General features: G+C 38.3%; 2 protein-coding genes across 2 annotated transcripts; one reads left to right on the forward strand and one right to left on the reverse strand.

Annotated features, from left to right (window-relative positions):
• Window positions 1-4,057: 4,057 nt before the first annotated feature.
• LOC133979382 (cell division cycle protein 20 homolog B-like) lies at window positions 4,058-11,863 on the reverse strand. Its single transcript, XM_062417894.1, has 9 exons — window positions 11,837-11,863; window positions 11,541-11,754; window positions 8,713-8,832; window positions 7,476-7,702; window positions 7,246-7,340; window positions 6,859-7,078; window positions 5,352-5,477; window positions 5,132-5,255; window positions 4,058-4,155 (listed from the first exon to the last, which is right to left on the reverse strand). The coding sequence occupies exons 1-9, from the start codon at window positions 11,861-11,863 to the stop codon at window positions 4,058-4,060; spliced, it is 1,251 nt and encodes a 416-aa protein (XP_062273878.1).
• Window positions 11,864-13,042: 1,179 nt separating this feature from the next.
• Window positions 13,043-15,861, forward strand: gpx8 (glutathione peroxidase 8 (putative)). The gene is made up of 3 exons (XM_062417960.1): window positions 13,043-13,293; window positions 13,467-13,728; window positions 15,359-15,861. Exons 1-3 carry the CDS (start codon window positions 13,087-13,089, stop codon window positions 15,520-15,522), a joined length of 633 nt encoding a protein of 210 aa, XP_062273944.1. The 5' UTR covers window positions 13,043-13,086; the 3' UTR covers window positions 15,523-15,861.
• Window positions 15,862-16,784: the final 923 nt, after the last annotated feature.

Raw genomic sequence — 16,784 nt, forward strand, 5'->3', positions numbered from 1 at the left:
CCCCCACTGATAAAGATATAGATATAGATTATAGTGGTGAACAGGAAGATACATTTTTCCGTGGAAACTTCTGAACTGGCAGAAGATCCTAGCTGAAAATGAACACCAGCAGAAAGGTGTTCAGCTTTTAAACAAGGTGCTAAATATATCGACATCTAGCTCCACCCTGAATTCTATTTTTAGAGCAGGTTGTGTAAACTACAAATAGCAGCAGTAAGGCCAGCTACTTTTCTTTAGGAGTTTGTTCTACTCAGTTGTGTAGTGTTTCTAAGTATGTGTTCTTTGATAATTAAATTCTCTTAGTCTTTAATCAAGATACTGGTAATTAATTAACATGGAAACAGTTCCGTTTTTGAAGTGGATCTTGGGCTAAACTAAGGATTCACAAATACACAAATACAAACCTGGCCACCTCTGAAGGTGCTGTCAAGGTTTTCTTTTCTGTTATGATTTCATTTTTCTTGGTTTGATTTGTGAATTGTCACTGTATTCATTCTTTATAATTTCTTGCACTATTGAATTTTGCGCCTGTCTTTGTTTTTCTTTTTTGCACTTACACAGAGCTGTCAACTTTTCAGATCTGAAGGAAGTTGGGCCGGACCCCCAATATTTTTGGCCTTTTCATGGTCACCACCATACATCAGACATTTTATTCAATTTTTACTTTAAGTAAAGAATCCTGAAAATGTACAGCATGGGCATAGGAAACATTTGAAATTTGGGTGTGACACTTTGATCTGACCATACTGTGAGAACAATGATGAGTACATTTTATAATTACATCCAGAGGGAGCGTTTGGCCCCAGATCACATATTACAAGATATTAAAAAGTATACAAAGTATAGAAATTGATGAATCCATATGTCACAGCTGTGACATATGAGATAGTGATTCGCAAATTCTGATTTTTTTGGGTGGTCTATGCCTTTACAAATAAATGACAATGAATTTAAGGGTCCATTGTTGATTTAAAGTTTGAAAGTGAGCATAGCAGGAGACGGTTCACCTGGAAATAGTATGATATTAAGTTATCAAATTTTCAAATAGGTACATGATGCTCTCCTGACTTTATTGGTCATACAAGGCACCTTGACTGAAATGTTTCCCATTCAATATTCCCATTGACAAATTATTCTTAACTGTCAAATCCCTTTCATCACTCACCACAGCAAAGGATCGCACTGTCCCTGCATCCTGCACCTGTCTCTGACTCACTCTCATGCACCTAGATGTCAGGAGAGGTGGTGGAGTGATCATTGTTTAGTGAGCAGTATCTATTCTTTCACATTTATAATCAGAACAAATGATACTGAATATGAATGTAAATACAACTGACTGTTAAATATCAGTCTGTGAAATTGGAAATTTACCCAAAGCCCTCAGCAGCAGGCCAAAGATTGCTCCTCAAAAAGTAGAATATTTGTCAGTTTTATGAGCCAGTTTATAAATGAGGCAGCCAGGCTTGTATTAGCCAGCTCCTGTCCATAAGAGACTCAGGTGTAGTTAGCTGAAGTTAACTGATTACTATCAGTGATGACTTACTTTCTTTTTTGAAAAAACAACCTTGTTAGCACTTCATAACAGTTAGCTAACTGAACAGTATTTGTAGAGACTTTGTCAAAGAAACATAAAGGGGACGAATTACCAACATTTAGTTTCAGTAAGTTAACAATGACCTGAACATTTAGTTGTGACAGTATTGGACCACCTTAAGCTTCCCGGTGTCTGTGCATCAACCGAGCGTCAGCAGCCGTGTGTGTGTGTGTGTGTGTGTGTGTGTGTGTGTGTGTGTGTGTGTGTGCACGCGCGCAGTATGCGAGAAGCTGTCGGTATCAGGACATGGACTGGAGTTTCATTGATTTGGGTTTTCTCTCAATAAACAAGCGGAAAGGATTCAATATTGAAGCTCTGACACAGCGCTCTGAAAACAGCGCAGAGTGGATAGACTGATGGAGTGATTTTTGACATGGTAGAAGTGTATGGGAGTCCAAACTAATTATTTTAAAAAGATAGTTCGGTATTATTTTTTGACAGTGTGAGAAATAGCAGCGTGGCATGAGTGCGTGTGAAAACGGCCATTTGCTTGACTCACTCTGATTGCATGAGCGGTGACAGCTCTGACTTACAGATTGATTTAGATCACTGCTATCAAAAGGAAGGAAAGGGGGAAGCACTTAACAGTTGTGCCCTTTAAAAGACTAAGGCTTTTTCCACATGAAATGTCACAGATAGAATCACAGGTGTAAATCATTAAATTATTTCACAGCAGCTTCGGTTTAAGGGTCCTGGTATTGTGAAAACTGGCTCACTGTCACACTGTCACGGACACTGGGAAAGTAAGCAGAAAAGGGTAATCATAAATGTAATTTGTAACCCCTGTGCTTTTCCTATATATAGGTCTGCTGTGAAAAAAGTCAAAACACAATTTCAAAATACAAAATTCACCATTTTAAAATAAATTGGTGTTTGCAAACTGTTATTTACACATCTGAAGGATACCCAGCAACATTAACATTAATTTGAAGTTGTTTAAGTGTCAGCACAATTAACTTTTAGCTCTGTTTTGGTCTCCACCAACTCCTGAAAAAAAAAGCTCTCTCTTAAGCTGCTAAATGTTCCACTATGTTCACCAGCTAGTTGCTAGCTTTGTCAGTCTGACATTTATTGCTGAGAAGGCAGCAAACAGTTGGTTTATCAGTGCATTCTGCTAGAAAATACCTGCCTGCTAAGGCCGAAAATTATTGTGAAAAAAATGTGTAAAGTTATGGGTCGTAAAAAAAGAGACAAATCTGCTGCAAGGCACTACAAAGTGTAATCTAGCTGAAATACTGCAAATTAAACAGGTTAGCTTAATTAACTATCCAGAATTAAAGCAAGGAATGACAGCTAACCTTCACTTTAGTTTCCATGAATTACTGTGAACTCACGATATGTCATTGTCATAATATGCCGACAATATCCAAAAAAAACTCTCCAGCCTTAGGACTTTGGTATCTAAAGTCAGCGTTGTAGCCAGGCTACCACACAGGCAGTATAGTACTGTATCTCATAAACTACTACCAAGATTTTGAGTTGTAGGGAAGATGCATGTTATAATTTTGTGGGGGTTTTTTAATTTAATTTTTCTCTGTGTTACTGATTTGTTTTATAAAATGTTGTGTTTTGGACCAAATAGCCACTGCTCATCAGTCTGTATGTTGCAGTGTCTTTGAGAACCAGATATCTGTAGTGAAAAAGTCTCCACCTCTCATGTTGAACCATCCTTTTCACACCTAAGTGTCTGTGAACATGTCACTCATGAAACATGTCACATTAGTTCGTGGTCTTGCTTTGTTCTTTTTCTTTTCTCAAAGGAAGTCACCATCACAGATACTTTACCCACAAAGAGTTTTCTCAAGTGTAGTTTGTCAAATAATTGTAGGGTAACCTTTTGACACACTGGTCCTGTCAGTTCAGTCGCTACTTGTTTAACGAAGCCCAATAAATTCTCTCTACTTACTTTATAATATAATAAAATTAATTTGCCGTAATTGGGGCTTACTTTGCTTGTGGAAAGTGACAATCAAGTACAAGTAATAAATACAGTCGTCCAGAGAATTTACACAATCGTTGCCATATAGCAGTGTTTATTCAGCACATATCTCAGGAGGATACCTTTAATGTGCTGACAATGGACATGATCTGCATCATTATCACAAACAGATTAAATAAACACATATATGTGCAGTAATTGATTTCATAATGACCTCTGACAAAACTGATAAATTATCCTGAGCCTGTGCCTTTAAATGCTAATTGTGAGTCATCTGAGCTAAGACACATATCCAGTATTTAGGTATATCTGAATTGCCCTCAAACTGTGGTGCAACTATCTTGATATAACAATAAGTTTGACTATGGTAAGCAGGTTGGGCTGTGTGGTTAGTTCACAGCATGGGACAGGAAATGTGTTTTGTGTGCAGTGCACAAAGGTCAGACATTTAACCTGACCACATGCCAACAACATTCACCATCCATGCTCATCAATGTTGTGGTTAAATAAAGATGAAATACAAGTTACATGTGCCAGATGTTAAGGCATTGGTCCGCTCCAGCAGAGAAAATCTGTGTTCCATCAGGATTTAAGGCCAAGTGCAGGACGCGATCTGAATGACCTGAAAAACAACAACAGCATTATTGAACTTTTACATTTAAATACCCACACAAAACTGAAAAATGTCTTGCTGTCTTCACCACTGAAATACTGTACTATTACTGAGTGATAAAGCAGTATTAAACTTCTTATTGAGCAGTGATAAACACCTGTTTTGTCTGATAGCTTTTGTGTCACGTATATGTCAGAATTTATGTCACATCAAAACGCACAGAATGGGTTTGAGCAAATAGGAAAGGCTTACAAACTCAGAGCGAGTCTCGAAGACTAACATTTAATAGAGTTTTAGAGCCAGACAATTGCCAAGAAAATGGTGACAAGCATGGAAGAAATCAATACTATACTATAAAGGTTGTTGGAATTCGACTTACAGGAACAACAACTCTCAAATCTCAAATATCTTTGATCTGTGTGAAAAGAATTAAGTTAAGTGCTCTAAGCAATCATTACTGTAGCTTCTGTGTTGTATAAGTCTACAAATAACATTGGTGGAGTAGATACATCAGATTGCTACGGACTCAGCAAAAGGAAAATTAACAAGATGAACTTAATATCAGACTGAAAAATGAAGTGAAAGTGGGCTGTTCAGTCTGACTTCCAGGCAAAAAAAATCACCTCCACGGTAACTGCAAATTGTGAGTAAATGAGTAAAACAACTACTGAACCTTTAGTAAACAATCAATCTGAAAAATATTCAAACAACCTTTGTGAAATGCAGTCTTTCTTTACTCACAATATCTGAAATGTCTTTCTAGTTTCACATTCAGTTGAAGCCCAGGACTCAAATGAGTCAACACAAGATGACAGATGACTGAATGGCAGCAATAGACCCAATTGTCACGTTGCTACTGTTATACTATTACTCAGTGTGTATCATGATGGAATACCATACATTTATTCCTATGAGGCTGTTCTGAATGTGTTAAACAGACACTGTTGAGGGCGGCAGTTGTAAATTTGATTTCACGTTCTCTCACCAGCGAGATGGTAGCTCGGGCTAAGCGAGGACAACACCCAGTCCCAGCAGATGACGTGGTGTTGGGGGAGGCCGTGACCTGTCACCAGGCGACACTTCTTTTCTTCCCACCGTAGAGAACAGATCTGCAATTGGAGACATTGTACTGTTAAGTCAGCGATTATGTCTTTCATGTAAAAGCAATTTATTCACAGTTAAAATACTTTTTGAGTCTCCATCACCTGAGAGTTTGTGTCAGCAGAAGTAACACAAGTCCCTGACTGTGTGTCCCAGATTCTCAGCTCTCTATCTTTCCATCCGCCTCCTGTAGCGATCATCTTTCTCTGCCATGGACACCATCCCATCGCCTAAACATACACACAATGAATACACAAGCACACAGACAACTATTAGCAGACTGTCTGGCTGTTAAAGAAAACCCCCCGGTGATAAGTTTCAGGATCAACTAACAGCAGTTTTCAAACCTCAGAATGACAGCAGCTAAACCTTAAATGAACCAACCAGCATCGTGCAACTCATTTTAGCATGAGCTAAAATATACAATATGCAATATACGAATGTGTCAATCATAAATGCTTAACTTGTCATCCTCTTTGATTGATGCAGGTGTTTCTTTGCAAGTCAGACAAGCCAGAGTCATGCAGTGCTGATAGTGCTGATACTAACTTCAATGTTGATTTTCAATGTGCTTCTCTCTCCTCTCCTTTCTCTCTCTCCTGGGTTGGGTTACTTTAAATCAAATTAATGAGTACGGTCTACACCTGCTCTGTGTGTAAAGTGCCTTGAGATTACTTTTGTTGTCATTTGGCGCTACTGTATATAGAGATTGATTGAAAGTGTTTCATGGTTTTTAATTATACTATCAAACCACTCACAGTAATGACATCCACAATCTCCAGCTGCATGCATGTTTACGTTTTTTTAATGCTACACTACAGTATAAAGATAATCTTCTTCACACATTTAGTCAGTTATCACATTTAACAGACAAGCTCCTTAATATCAAATTAAAGGATATACAACAAACTTTTTGGGATCATCTTTTGTTTATATATTATTTTGAGGCTGGATGTCTATTTTAAACTTTGTCAATGTTTGAAAAACTGGAGTGGATGTAAAAAATGTCCCTGAAAGTCAAAGCTGAATGCTCCATTTGCAAAGTTACCTCTACTTCCCTTATTGAACTGACATCAGATTGTTCGCACACGCCCACAAACAGCCACCTGTGCTATGTTGTGCTGTTTCAGACAGCGGCTGAACTCAGGGGCTACACCCAATGTAAGATAAACAAGGAATTTTTTGAACTGTAAATCATGCAAAGATATTCCAGTCAAGCCACACAATTTAACTATAGACTTGGAAATGTGCATGGTATGGCCCCACACTGTAGTACTGGGAGGCATTTCCCTTTTATATGATGACCATGGACACTGTAATTTAATATGAGGTATTCTCACATACACTATCCTGCTCCTACTCACAACACTTCACCATTGCTGAAAATAATCCTCAATTAATGCACTTCTATAGTTCATATACAGTTTTTCAAAATAATACAGTGCCCAGCTGTTTAAGGAAAAAATTATACAGTGTATGACATTTTTTAAAGATGTGCATGAGAATTACTGAATGAGTTTAATGCTGGGAGCAGCAGACAGAGTAAGGAAGTCAAAAAGTACAGGATGACATGAAGTAATAGAGAAGACCCATCATGAAGCAAACACTGACCTTAACTGCGCTGGGCTGCTTCATTGTGGTGAGTGGTTGATGTGACCCTGTGATGTCACTATCCCATATACGGAGAAGGCCATCTGTGGAGCCGCTGGCCAGCCAGTCATTTCCTGGTGACCACTGCAGGCTGCAGAGACCCTCCTGCTGGACGGCCGCACCTACCAGAGGTGCTGGAGCTCGAGGGTCATGGTGATGGATACGTCCGAGGACAGAGCCGCTGTCAAATAATGGAAGAATACATAACTAACCTTCCCAGTTACATTTCTTTTGATGAAGAGTTAAACAGATATTGATGTTAATGAAGCGAATAGAGTTAAGAATGATACTGAAAATTCTTTACAACCTTCATTTTCTATTTAGTATACAGACAACACACACCAGTACCTGCTGACTAAGTGCTGTTTCCAGGAAAGAGCGCTAACCACAGACAGGTGTGATGTCAGACAGCTCATATTCTGTTTTTGTTCAACATCCCACAACTAAAGAGTCAAAGAGAGACAAAGACACCACAAACTGTCATGCTTCTGATTCAACTACACTTACTCTCACCCAGGCCCCCTTATGACAGTTTCCACCCTGCACCAGCTATACTCATTTACTTTATGTGCCTAAGCATTTACCTGTAAGTCCCCTCGCCTGGTGCCAATACAGAGAGCTTGGCCATCTCTGCTCCAGCACAGAGACGAGATAGACGATAGAGTCTGATGGCATGGTCGTCCTAGTTGTTGACTCGGGTTAAAATGTCCCACCAGAGCACGAGTTTCTGAATTCCAAAGGTAAACAGAAGAGCCCAGGGCTAATGCAATCATACCATTACAACTGCAGTCGAGAAGATTAGAGTCTGAAAGGGAAGAGATGTATAAGGACTAGAGGATACTAGGTCAGATGAGTACAGTACAGAATATTTGCTAGATTCAGAAGCTGTACACAGTATATGTTCAATACATGCTAATTGAAAGAATATGCCAACTTTTTGGGAATACATTTATTCTTTAGAGGTCATGGGCAGCAAGTGTGACCATTTGGGGTACACATAGGTTCTTCTTCTTCAAGAGTGAAATTTGGTCAAAGATTATGAGTCAATGCAAAGTTTGTACACCTATTGATGCTTGCAATTAATATATACATGCTTGGTCTTACAGTGGATATAAAACATTGTGTCTATCGGCTTTTATTTCCTCAAAATGCTGCTGCTTCTGCAAAATGGACAACATATAAACATGCAAACTGAAAAAAGGATTGAAGAGTATGATCAGAATGACAGGTGTGTCATGTGTGCCACTTAAAGGTTGGCAATATTCTTCATTTCTATTGCTGTAAACAAATCCCATGAAAAGCCAAAAAATTAATTGATCTTTCTACGACTCTTTAGACAAAGGCTGATGTAGTTCATTCCTCTGTGTCAATTATTGTACAGAAACTATTAAAAACACATACCAGTCATAACAATAATGAAAGGGGTACTGTGGTTAGTTTTAAGTTGCTCCCACGTACACCTACTACTGCTGTAATTACTGACTAGGGAACCTCATGTGTATTGATTCTGAAAAAGTCCCCAAAAAATACACCATTTTCTCCTGTGTAACATTTGTTAAAGCTTGAGAAGCCTTATTAGGAAATGAGTGGGCCTTTTGAAAGGATTTGTGTTTCAGTAAGCATGACAGGCCTGGTCCTGAGAACAACTAACAGGGTGGGTAAGTTTTGAGGTATTGTCCAACACATTGTTGGTTCTGGTCTTTTCATGGAAGTTTGACCATAGAAATACAGAATCACACTTTACCCTTTAAACCCAGAAACAGAGGAAATAAGACAAATTTGTGAGTATAATGCGGGATTTGTATCTACTCTTACAGTAGTCGTTCAGCAGCGATGGCGCCGCCAACTTCATCACTGACTTCCCCTGCACACTCACTGATGCTTTGTTCAGAATGGCAAACGGCTGCAGATCATTTCTTATGTTATCATCAGAGCCTGCAATAGAAAAATATGATAGACATAAAAATACAGTTACCTAAGCACATACAATTGGTTTTACATCTAAAGCAATACATCTTTGTTGTATTCATTTATTTGCAGTCACTTGCTGATCAAAACTGAAAGCTTGTGTCATTTGAAAACCAACACAAATACATGCATCTGCATGACACTACATGAAACAGTCATCTAAGTGGGTATTGTTACAGAGCAGTAATGGTTACTGATCATCTGTCTGCTGCATTTAAGCCAGGAGACACACACACACACACACACACACACACACACACACACACACACACACACACACACACACACACACACACACACACACACACACACACGTCAGAGGACATTCTTGGCACTGCTTTATATGCTTCAGAAATCTAAGTTATTGAGATACATGTGCAGGTTTAGCCTCTCTTTCATAAACTTTACAAAGCAAATGTCCCAATACAGATAATAAGACAATCATATCAGCATCAACACCTCCCACAGCAGCTTCTGTTGCTCAGACACATTTGTGCATTTTGTTTCCTGGTTTGACATCATACAGTATTACTCAATAAGATACTCTGTCATACGTACACACGTATGTGTGTGCGTGTCTGTGCGTGTGTGTGCGTGTGTGTGTTTGTGTGTGTGTGTGTGTGTGTGTGTCTTAAGAACGTAGTGAAAGAACAGTCAAGCTGTACCACACTCTTGTGCATTTCCATGTTCATGTACTGCAGCTGTCCACACCCATTCCTGCAACAAAATAAATTTTGATTTATTGCCTTGAGTTTAAGTATTTTGAATGATGTGTACATTAACTCTTCAAACTCAGACAGCTAGTGTGGAGATTTCATGTCATGTTTAGAAGTCCTTTGTGCAAGATTGTGATCATGATTTTGTGACTTTCTCAATATAATGAAACTTTATTTATCTGTTATGATCCTCATTGGGTCCTTATTATTTTACCTTCTTATAACATTTCTTATTTGTTCTCCTAAAGTAGTCTCACATTAGGAAACTACAGACTAAAAACTAACATAATGCTTTTCCCTGCTATTTTCTTTAAAGGGGGCTTCCAGAAGCAAAAAAAGGAACCAAATCTCTCTATTTCTCCCTCTGTTGACTTTGCGCCCTCTTTTTTCTTGCGAGGTAGACGACACAACAATGAAACTATGGTGGCACAAGTTCAACTTCCTTAAACAAACCTGTTTTGGAGTATTTTCTGTGATGGGCTGTCTCGTGGCATGCATGATCTGTGTTGTCACAGTGCTGCAGTGGGATCCGACTCCTGCCAACGTCGCCTCTGATGAAGCTGAATCTTAACACAGAAAACATAACATCTGCCTCCATCAAAAAATAATGCAGGAATCAATCTACTGTCTGTGTGCAGAGTCAGAAGTGACGATGACACATAGTGTATGGTTTTGTGGTTTTGCCTGTCAGGGGAATATGTTGCGGTTATTTAGTAATGCAGTAAATGTAATAATGCTATTTATCCTAAAACAAGAACTCATAGACTGACTTAGTGGATTTTGGGGCTTATATGCTGATACAGACATTTGAGATTTTAAAAATGTTGACCATAATACATCTTCTACCACTAAATTTTTAATATATTTTAGCTGCAATCTCTCAAAATCGGTCACATGATAGCTATGACAAAGACACGTGTGAATTGTGTAAACCATAAATGCATCACTATATGCAACACAGTCTACTCAGCTGTGACATGCAACAAGTTTGAGCTCACATCTGAAACCTGCTGCAAACCACACAGTTGACCTCTAGAACACTTTGTACACTTTTTCCCATCGTGAGGACCAAAACCTCACAGCACAAAAACAGTTTCATTTTTCTATCGACTGCAGCTGAACTAATTCACAGGGTTCATATCTAACATGACACATGACATTTAAGCAGTTCTGTATCTACTATTTTTTGTGCATGGCATATACTGTTTATACTATGGACATTTGCATATTCCCAGTCAGTGCATGTACATTTCCTTCTTTTCATTTTAAACTCTAATATCTCTTTTCAGTTTAGAATATCTGACATATTTTTATTGTAAATTTCTTAGTGTTTTTTTTCTTTTATCTTGTTGTTTGTTTTAGCTGTTATGCACCACAACACCATTTTGTCGTTAGAAAGACACCAAGGCAAATTCCTTGTGCAAACCTACTTGGCAATAAATCTTATATAATGTAAAAGATTTATCCTGTGATAAGCCATTATCAGGCCCCTTATGTGTTGGACGCTAATCAAACATGTATCAATACAGTATAAAAATACTCTGCTTGGAGCAGTAATGTGTGTCTAATATGGTTTTTCCATATTCCATAAAAAATATATGTACTATTTTAAAGTAATTAATGGCATCTACTCCCTCCTGATTCAAAATCCAGAACCTATAGAGTTTGTTTCAAAAGTTTAACAGCAAGATGTCTTAAGTACTTATTCTAAGGTGACGAAGACACGATAATACACCAGTTGAAACATTGAATGAAATATTTATGAATATTCAATTCCATTTCTGCCAAGTCAAGTCTGCTAGTTGCCTCTAAATTACACACACTGTACCTTTAAAATAATCACAAATCTTAGTTTGTTTTTCTGGTCATACTTTTGATGAGGTTACTGTTAGGAGTGTCAGATCAGTATCACAGACTACATGCCCCCATGGTGTGTTTGTAGTCAAAACTGTAGGCTACCTTGGTCTCGATGTAGTCCTCTCTGCGCTGGTTCATGGTGTCTCTGAGGTGAATCCAGCTCCAGTCTCTGACAGACAGAGTCAAACTCAAAATCTGGTTCATACTGCCGCCCAGTGGACAGAGGTGTACTGGCAGCAGGCCCCTCACTGCTGCTCCTCTGGATGATTCGCCTCCTGAAGCGTTTGTATGATGCGTGATGTGCATCGTTTTGTACCTGAGAAGACAAAAAAACAAAAATAATATTATCAATCCGAAGAATATCAAAACACTGGAAACTGACACAAACCTTGTCAAACTTCAGGCCTTATAAGCAAAACTTTCATAATTCCATAGTTTTCTTAAGTGCTTTTTTGTTGCTGTTTCTTTTTGAAATATCACAAACCATAAAACAAAATAATACTCTTATTACAGAGTTTTGGTCTATATTTAGTTCAAGAGTTGACCCTTTGTCAAAGATTTGATTTAGTCCTTCTGACGTCATTGAAAACACAACACAGTATTGAGTGAATTAAGTGGTAACTTTTTCTTTTGCCACAATCTAGACATCCACATGTGATGAATCACAGAAGTGAAAGCATTAATATCACTCTAAATAAGAAAATGCTGTATTTCATGGTTTATTTGTTACGGCTTCACATTAACAAATGTATAAATTCCCTTTTGTTTGCCAACTGACCAGTCAGCAACAAAGAAATTAATATTATCCTATAGTGACCCCAGAGTGGATTAACTCCCTGTTAGACCTCTCTTTTTTAACAAACTGTTAAAAAAAAAAAAAGATTGCTGTTTACTGGTAACTATGATGTTCAGGTTGGTTGCTACTGGTTGACTTTTGTATTGGATTTTCTCCAGACCTCTGGTAAGAGGTCTGGAGAAAGATAAATGAGGCCTGCAGGTTTCCAAATTCAACTGCCAGTTTAAAAATAGTAATAATATATAAACGCACATTTTAGTTTTGAATTGACCGACTCAGTTTTGTAAGTGATAATTAATACTTGATTGATCAAGCAAAGCGTTCAGCTTTAGTTTGCTTTCATGCTGAGTGCTTTCTCACTTTATATTTCACTGGAAATTACACAAAAAGACACACACACAGCATCTAGTTTGTTTGTTTGTTTGTTGTAACATTTAGAATTAATTTGGATAACTATATTTTAAGGGTAATTATGCTGTTTTGATTTCACTTTTGCTTGTGTGCACATCTGTACTGCTTTCATATAGGGATGGTGTCCAGATGGTAATCCTAGATTATTCTCGCGAGATTTGAAACTTTTCTTCCTTCATTGTTCGTGTTGTTTGTCAGCGTACAAAATAATTGTATCGTATGGTGTCACAACGCTGTGGTTAAGGTCTGGTCAGGTTTAGGCACTTGGTTATGGTTTGGGGTGTTATTGATTTGGGTTAATGTGATCACTCTCGCGAGATCTTTCGCAAATCTAGGGTTACCATTTAGACATGGCCCTCCTCCGGTCCACCGTGTCCGCCCTCCAAGACTCCTGGCAGGGGCCCCCTTCTCCGACCCACCGTTCGTTCTTCCCCCTTCAAGATGGAGGCCTTAGGGGGCTACCCTGCCAAGTCCTCCAACCCCAAAGCAAAAAAGTTAAGGGTTTTGTTGAGCATGACAGTCGGTGTGGGGTGTCTGTTCCTCCTGCAGACCCAGCTGCTGAAACCGAGAAAACCGAAGGATTTTTACTCCTTCGATGTGAAAGACGCCAAGGGGAGGACTGTTTCTCTGGAGAAGTACCGAGGAAAAGTAAGTCCACATCATCAGGAATCACTTCAGAGTTTGGGAAGAAATCTGTGCAAACTTTCACTAAGTTATCCAGTGTAGGTTAAAGGCGCGTTTCGGTGCAAAATATGTGTCTCTTGGAGCATTTTAAACGATATTATATGCAGTATGAACTCTGTTGTTTTGCGTCTTCACAGGCGTCTTTGGTTGTAAACGTGGCGAGTCACAGCGAGCAGACGGAGGCGAGTTACGGGTCTCTGCAGGAGCTGCACCGGGAGCTGGGCACCTCTCACTTCAACGTCCTGGCCTTCCCCTGCGGCCAGTTTGGGGAAACCGAGATTATGGCCAGCCGGGACATTGAAGCTTTCGCAAAGTCAACCTATGGTGTCACCTTCCCCTTCTTCAGCAAGATCAAAATAATGGGCTCAGAGGCTGACCCTGCCTTCAAGTTCCTCACAGGTAAGACTCACACATCTGTCTGCATCTGCACCAGATTTACAACATTTCATAGCTGCAAAGATATCTGAAGGGAAAAGTACACGATCTTTATTATTCAAATCTGTATTTGTATTTAATTAAGTGGCAAATCATCTTCAACAATGATGGATAAACTTCTGAAAGGAAGTTCAATCTGGACCTAACTTACACTGAACCACGCTTTTTCTAATAGGGCTTCAACTTCTGTTATTTTTATGATAAAGTAATCTGTCCAATGATAAATAAATATATTTTTTAGCATATGTCTGCTTACTTACTCTGACCTGGGGCTAATAGTGTTCTGTTTATAATGGAAAAAGTCTTTGTAAAGGTGTCACTAACACATGTTTAATGTTTCTCTTGATGAAGCTGAACCTGTCATAGTTTGTCACTACAAGTGATAACTGTCACTTTCCCAAACAAAATACAACACAACATAAAAACATTATTAAGTCTGCAACTAATGGTTATGTTCATTATCAACTAATCTGTTGATTGATTATAAATATTTTCTTGTTTTTAATTTTTCTAAAATCTACAGAATGGCAGAAAATAGTAGAAAATGGTTGTTATGTTTTTCCATAGTTACTGATGGCATTTTCAGTTTACTGTAACTTCTGAATATGAAAATCAGTATGATTTTTGTGTAGTTCTTGCACCCAATCATTGTTTAAATTGAGGTTTATACCTGTGTTAATAATGTAAAATGATATGCTATTTTTTAGTGTGACATCATGTGTATAGTAGCTTGTACATTCAAGTGACATCAGAAATGCAAGGATTTTCCCTTTCATCTGTTACTCTGGATGACAGTGGTAAAACGTTTCAATCAGTGACTGACCTGTCAAGAGGAACTGTTATAATATACTATCACTTTAATATGTCTGGTTAGGACATTGTTGCCATTGTTACAAATCAATGAGCAAAACGTCTTTTTTTATAACCACGTTGGATTATTGGAATGCAAGCACCATTTTAGATTATTTTGTCCATATGGTCCACTCTTATTAAAGAGTAGCAATACAGGGAATTAACTATAATACACAATTATTTAAATTATTATGTTAAAATCCTTAAAATGACATCTTCTCCTTCTTCATTAAAATTCTAAATCTGTAAATATGTAGCCTAAATATTTTCATTTTCAAAAGTTAACTGCTGTCTACTACTACTACTCTACTGAGTTCACTCAGTGTTTGTGCACTGGAAGCTTTCAGTTTACACATCACACTTTAACCAGGATTGGCAACAGACTAGTTGTAATGCCCCCAATTATGCTCATAGGTACAAACTTCCTCCTCTGCATATGAATGTGAAAACAACCTATTACTGTCAAATCCTGCACAGCAGTCTGCACAATGAAGCTCAAACATCCAACTCCAGTAACAATAAGAAAAATCCATTTTGAGTGCAGGGGGACTTTAAATATTTAAATAATGTGCAGTGAGTCAGGCTTGGTATCATTAATTATATGGTATAAATTGATATAATACATCTCACTCACTTACTGATTTTTGATTGTATGCATGTATAAACATGCAAATCAAAACAAACTAAATCGGGTTTGTATGGCGTAGCATTAATTAATTAATGTCATCATGTTATTTTTCAGATTCTGTGCAGAAAATCCCAAAGTGGAACTTCTGGAAGTTTCTTGTCAACCCGGAGGGGAAAGTGGTCCGGTTCTGGCGAACGGATGATTCCATGGACAGCGTCCGCCAAGAGGTCTCGGCGCTTGTGCGAGAAATCATCTTAAAGAAACGGGTGGAGCTATGATGGAGCTTATTGAGAGATACTGGACACACTGTCTGTCTTTCCTGTGCTTTGACAGCCAGGAATAACAGGACTCTGACTGAACTGTTACCTGCAGTGAGTGTGATTGGGTGATGGATGAAAGGACCCACTAGTTTTAGCCCACAAAGCAATGGAAATCATGTGAGGATAGTCAGAGTGTGTGTTTACATTTGTGAGAGTCTGTGTGTGTAACTGTTTAAAGACCATCCTGTGGTTAATAATGACAATAGTAATGAACATTCCTGTTAATGACCACTGCTGCCACTGAAGGATTGTTTAGCCATTTAAGTGTTGGATGCTTAGTTTGGCCTAGTCTCTTCTTTGTACCATCCCCTCCAAATGTTTACATTAAAATGTATGTCTTAAGGTAAAGCAACATACATGTATATTGGTTGTATTCTGTATATGGCAGTTGATTTTTATTATCTGATGTAAGTGGATGGGTTCACAATTTTTCAAGTCTGTCTTAAAACAATAGTCAGGTACCCAAATGAACATTGAAACAGGTTTCTTTGTGATAATTATTCCTCCTGCTTATACTGTCCATTAGAAAAGCCCTTCATAATGCACTTTTAATGTAAGTGATGAGGGACACAATCCTCCTCTCCTCCTTCTGTTCAAAAATGTACTTAAAATGTATCTGAGGCTAATATGAAGCTTCCAAATGACCTTTCATACTCGTCAATTCAAGAAAATATCTTTCAACATTACAGTATTTTTAGTGCCAAAGTGCCTCTTTTTGTTACTGTTCTTCCACTACAGCTCAACAGGGAAACACAATGAGGAAATTTAATACTGAAAAGACTGTAAATGTGACAAATATCCACTTGATATGACTACATCAGACTGACACTTTTTTTAAAGTGTGAACCTATCCATTAAGCATCTTTGGTACCTCTCAGTATGAACATTTCTAAAAAGTGATGAATGGTCGCCAAAAAAATGTTTCTTTCATCACATGTACAACAGGAACTCTGAAATGCAACATGCTGTTTTTAACTGATAGACTTGAAGTTTAACTGCAGACATCCCCAGCTTTCTGGTGTGGATTAAATGGACAGTTGGAGGGCAGCAGCAGGTAAGCTGGCACAAACACCATCAACCAGCTAACAGGACACTGCCTTCCAGCCACCCACAATGAGAGCTGGGGAAAACAATATCAACTTTTGTGATATCAGGAGATGATTAACATTGCTCTAAATGGTTTGGTTTTAGGTGATTCAGCTCTTTTTGACACTGGAAGC

Source organism: Scomber scombrus, chromosome 4 (assembly GCF_963691925.1).
Source record: "Scomber scombrus chromosome 4, fScoSco1.1, whole genome shotgun sequence".
In the NCBI taxonomy this organism is placed as follows: Eukaryota; Metazoa; Chordata; class Actinopteri; order Scombriformes; family Scombridae; genus Scomber; species Scomber scombrus.

What these genes read in the sequence shown, in the direction of transcription:
- LOC133979382 (XM_062417894.1), bottom strand. Translation starts at nt 11,863, where the DNA reads ATGAAAGTTTTGCTTATAAGGCCTGAA. An exon ending in GAGGGGACTTACAGGTAAAT is followed by an intron (nt 7,341 to 7,475) that starts GCTTAGGCACAT and finishes TTGACTCTTTAG; the next exon opens with TTGTGGGATGTTGAACAAAA. An exon ending in AGCAGCCCAGCGCAGTTAAG is followed by an intron (nt 5,478 to 6,858) that starts GTCAGTGTTTGC and finishes GTGTATGTTTAG; the next exon opens with GCGATGGGATGGTGTCCATG.
- gpx8 (XM_062417960.1), top strand. Translation starts at nt 13,087, where the DNA reads ATGGAGGCCTTAGGGGGCTACCCTGCCAAGTCCTCCAACCCCAAAGCA. An exon ending in TGGAGAAGTACCGAGGAAAA is followed by an intron (nt 13,294 to 13,466) that starts GTAAGTCCACAT and finishes GCGTCTTCACAG; the next exon opens with GCGTCTTTGGTTGTAAACGT. An exon ending in TGCCTTCAAGTTCCTCACAG is followed by an intron (nt 13,729 to 15,358) that starts GTAAGACTCACA and finishes GTTATTTTTCAG; the next exon opens with ATTCTGTGCAGAAAATCCCA.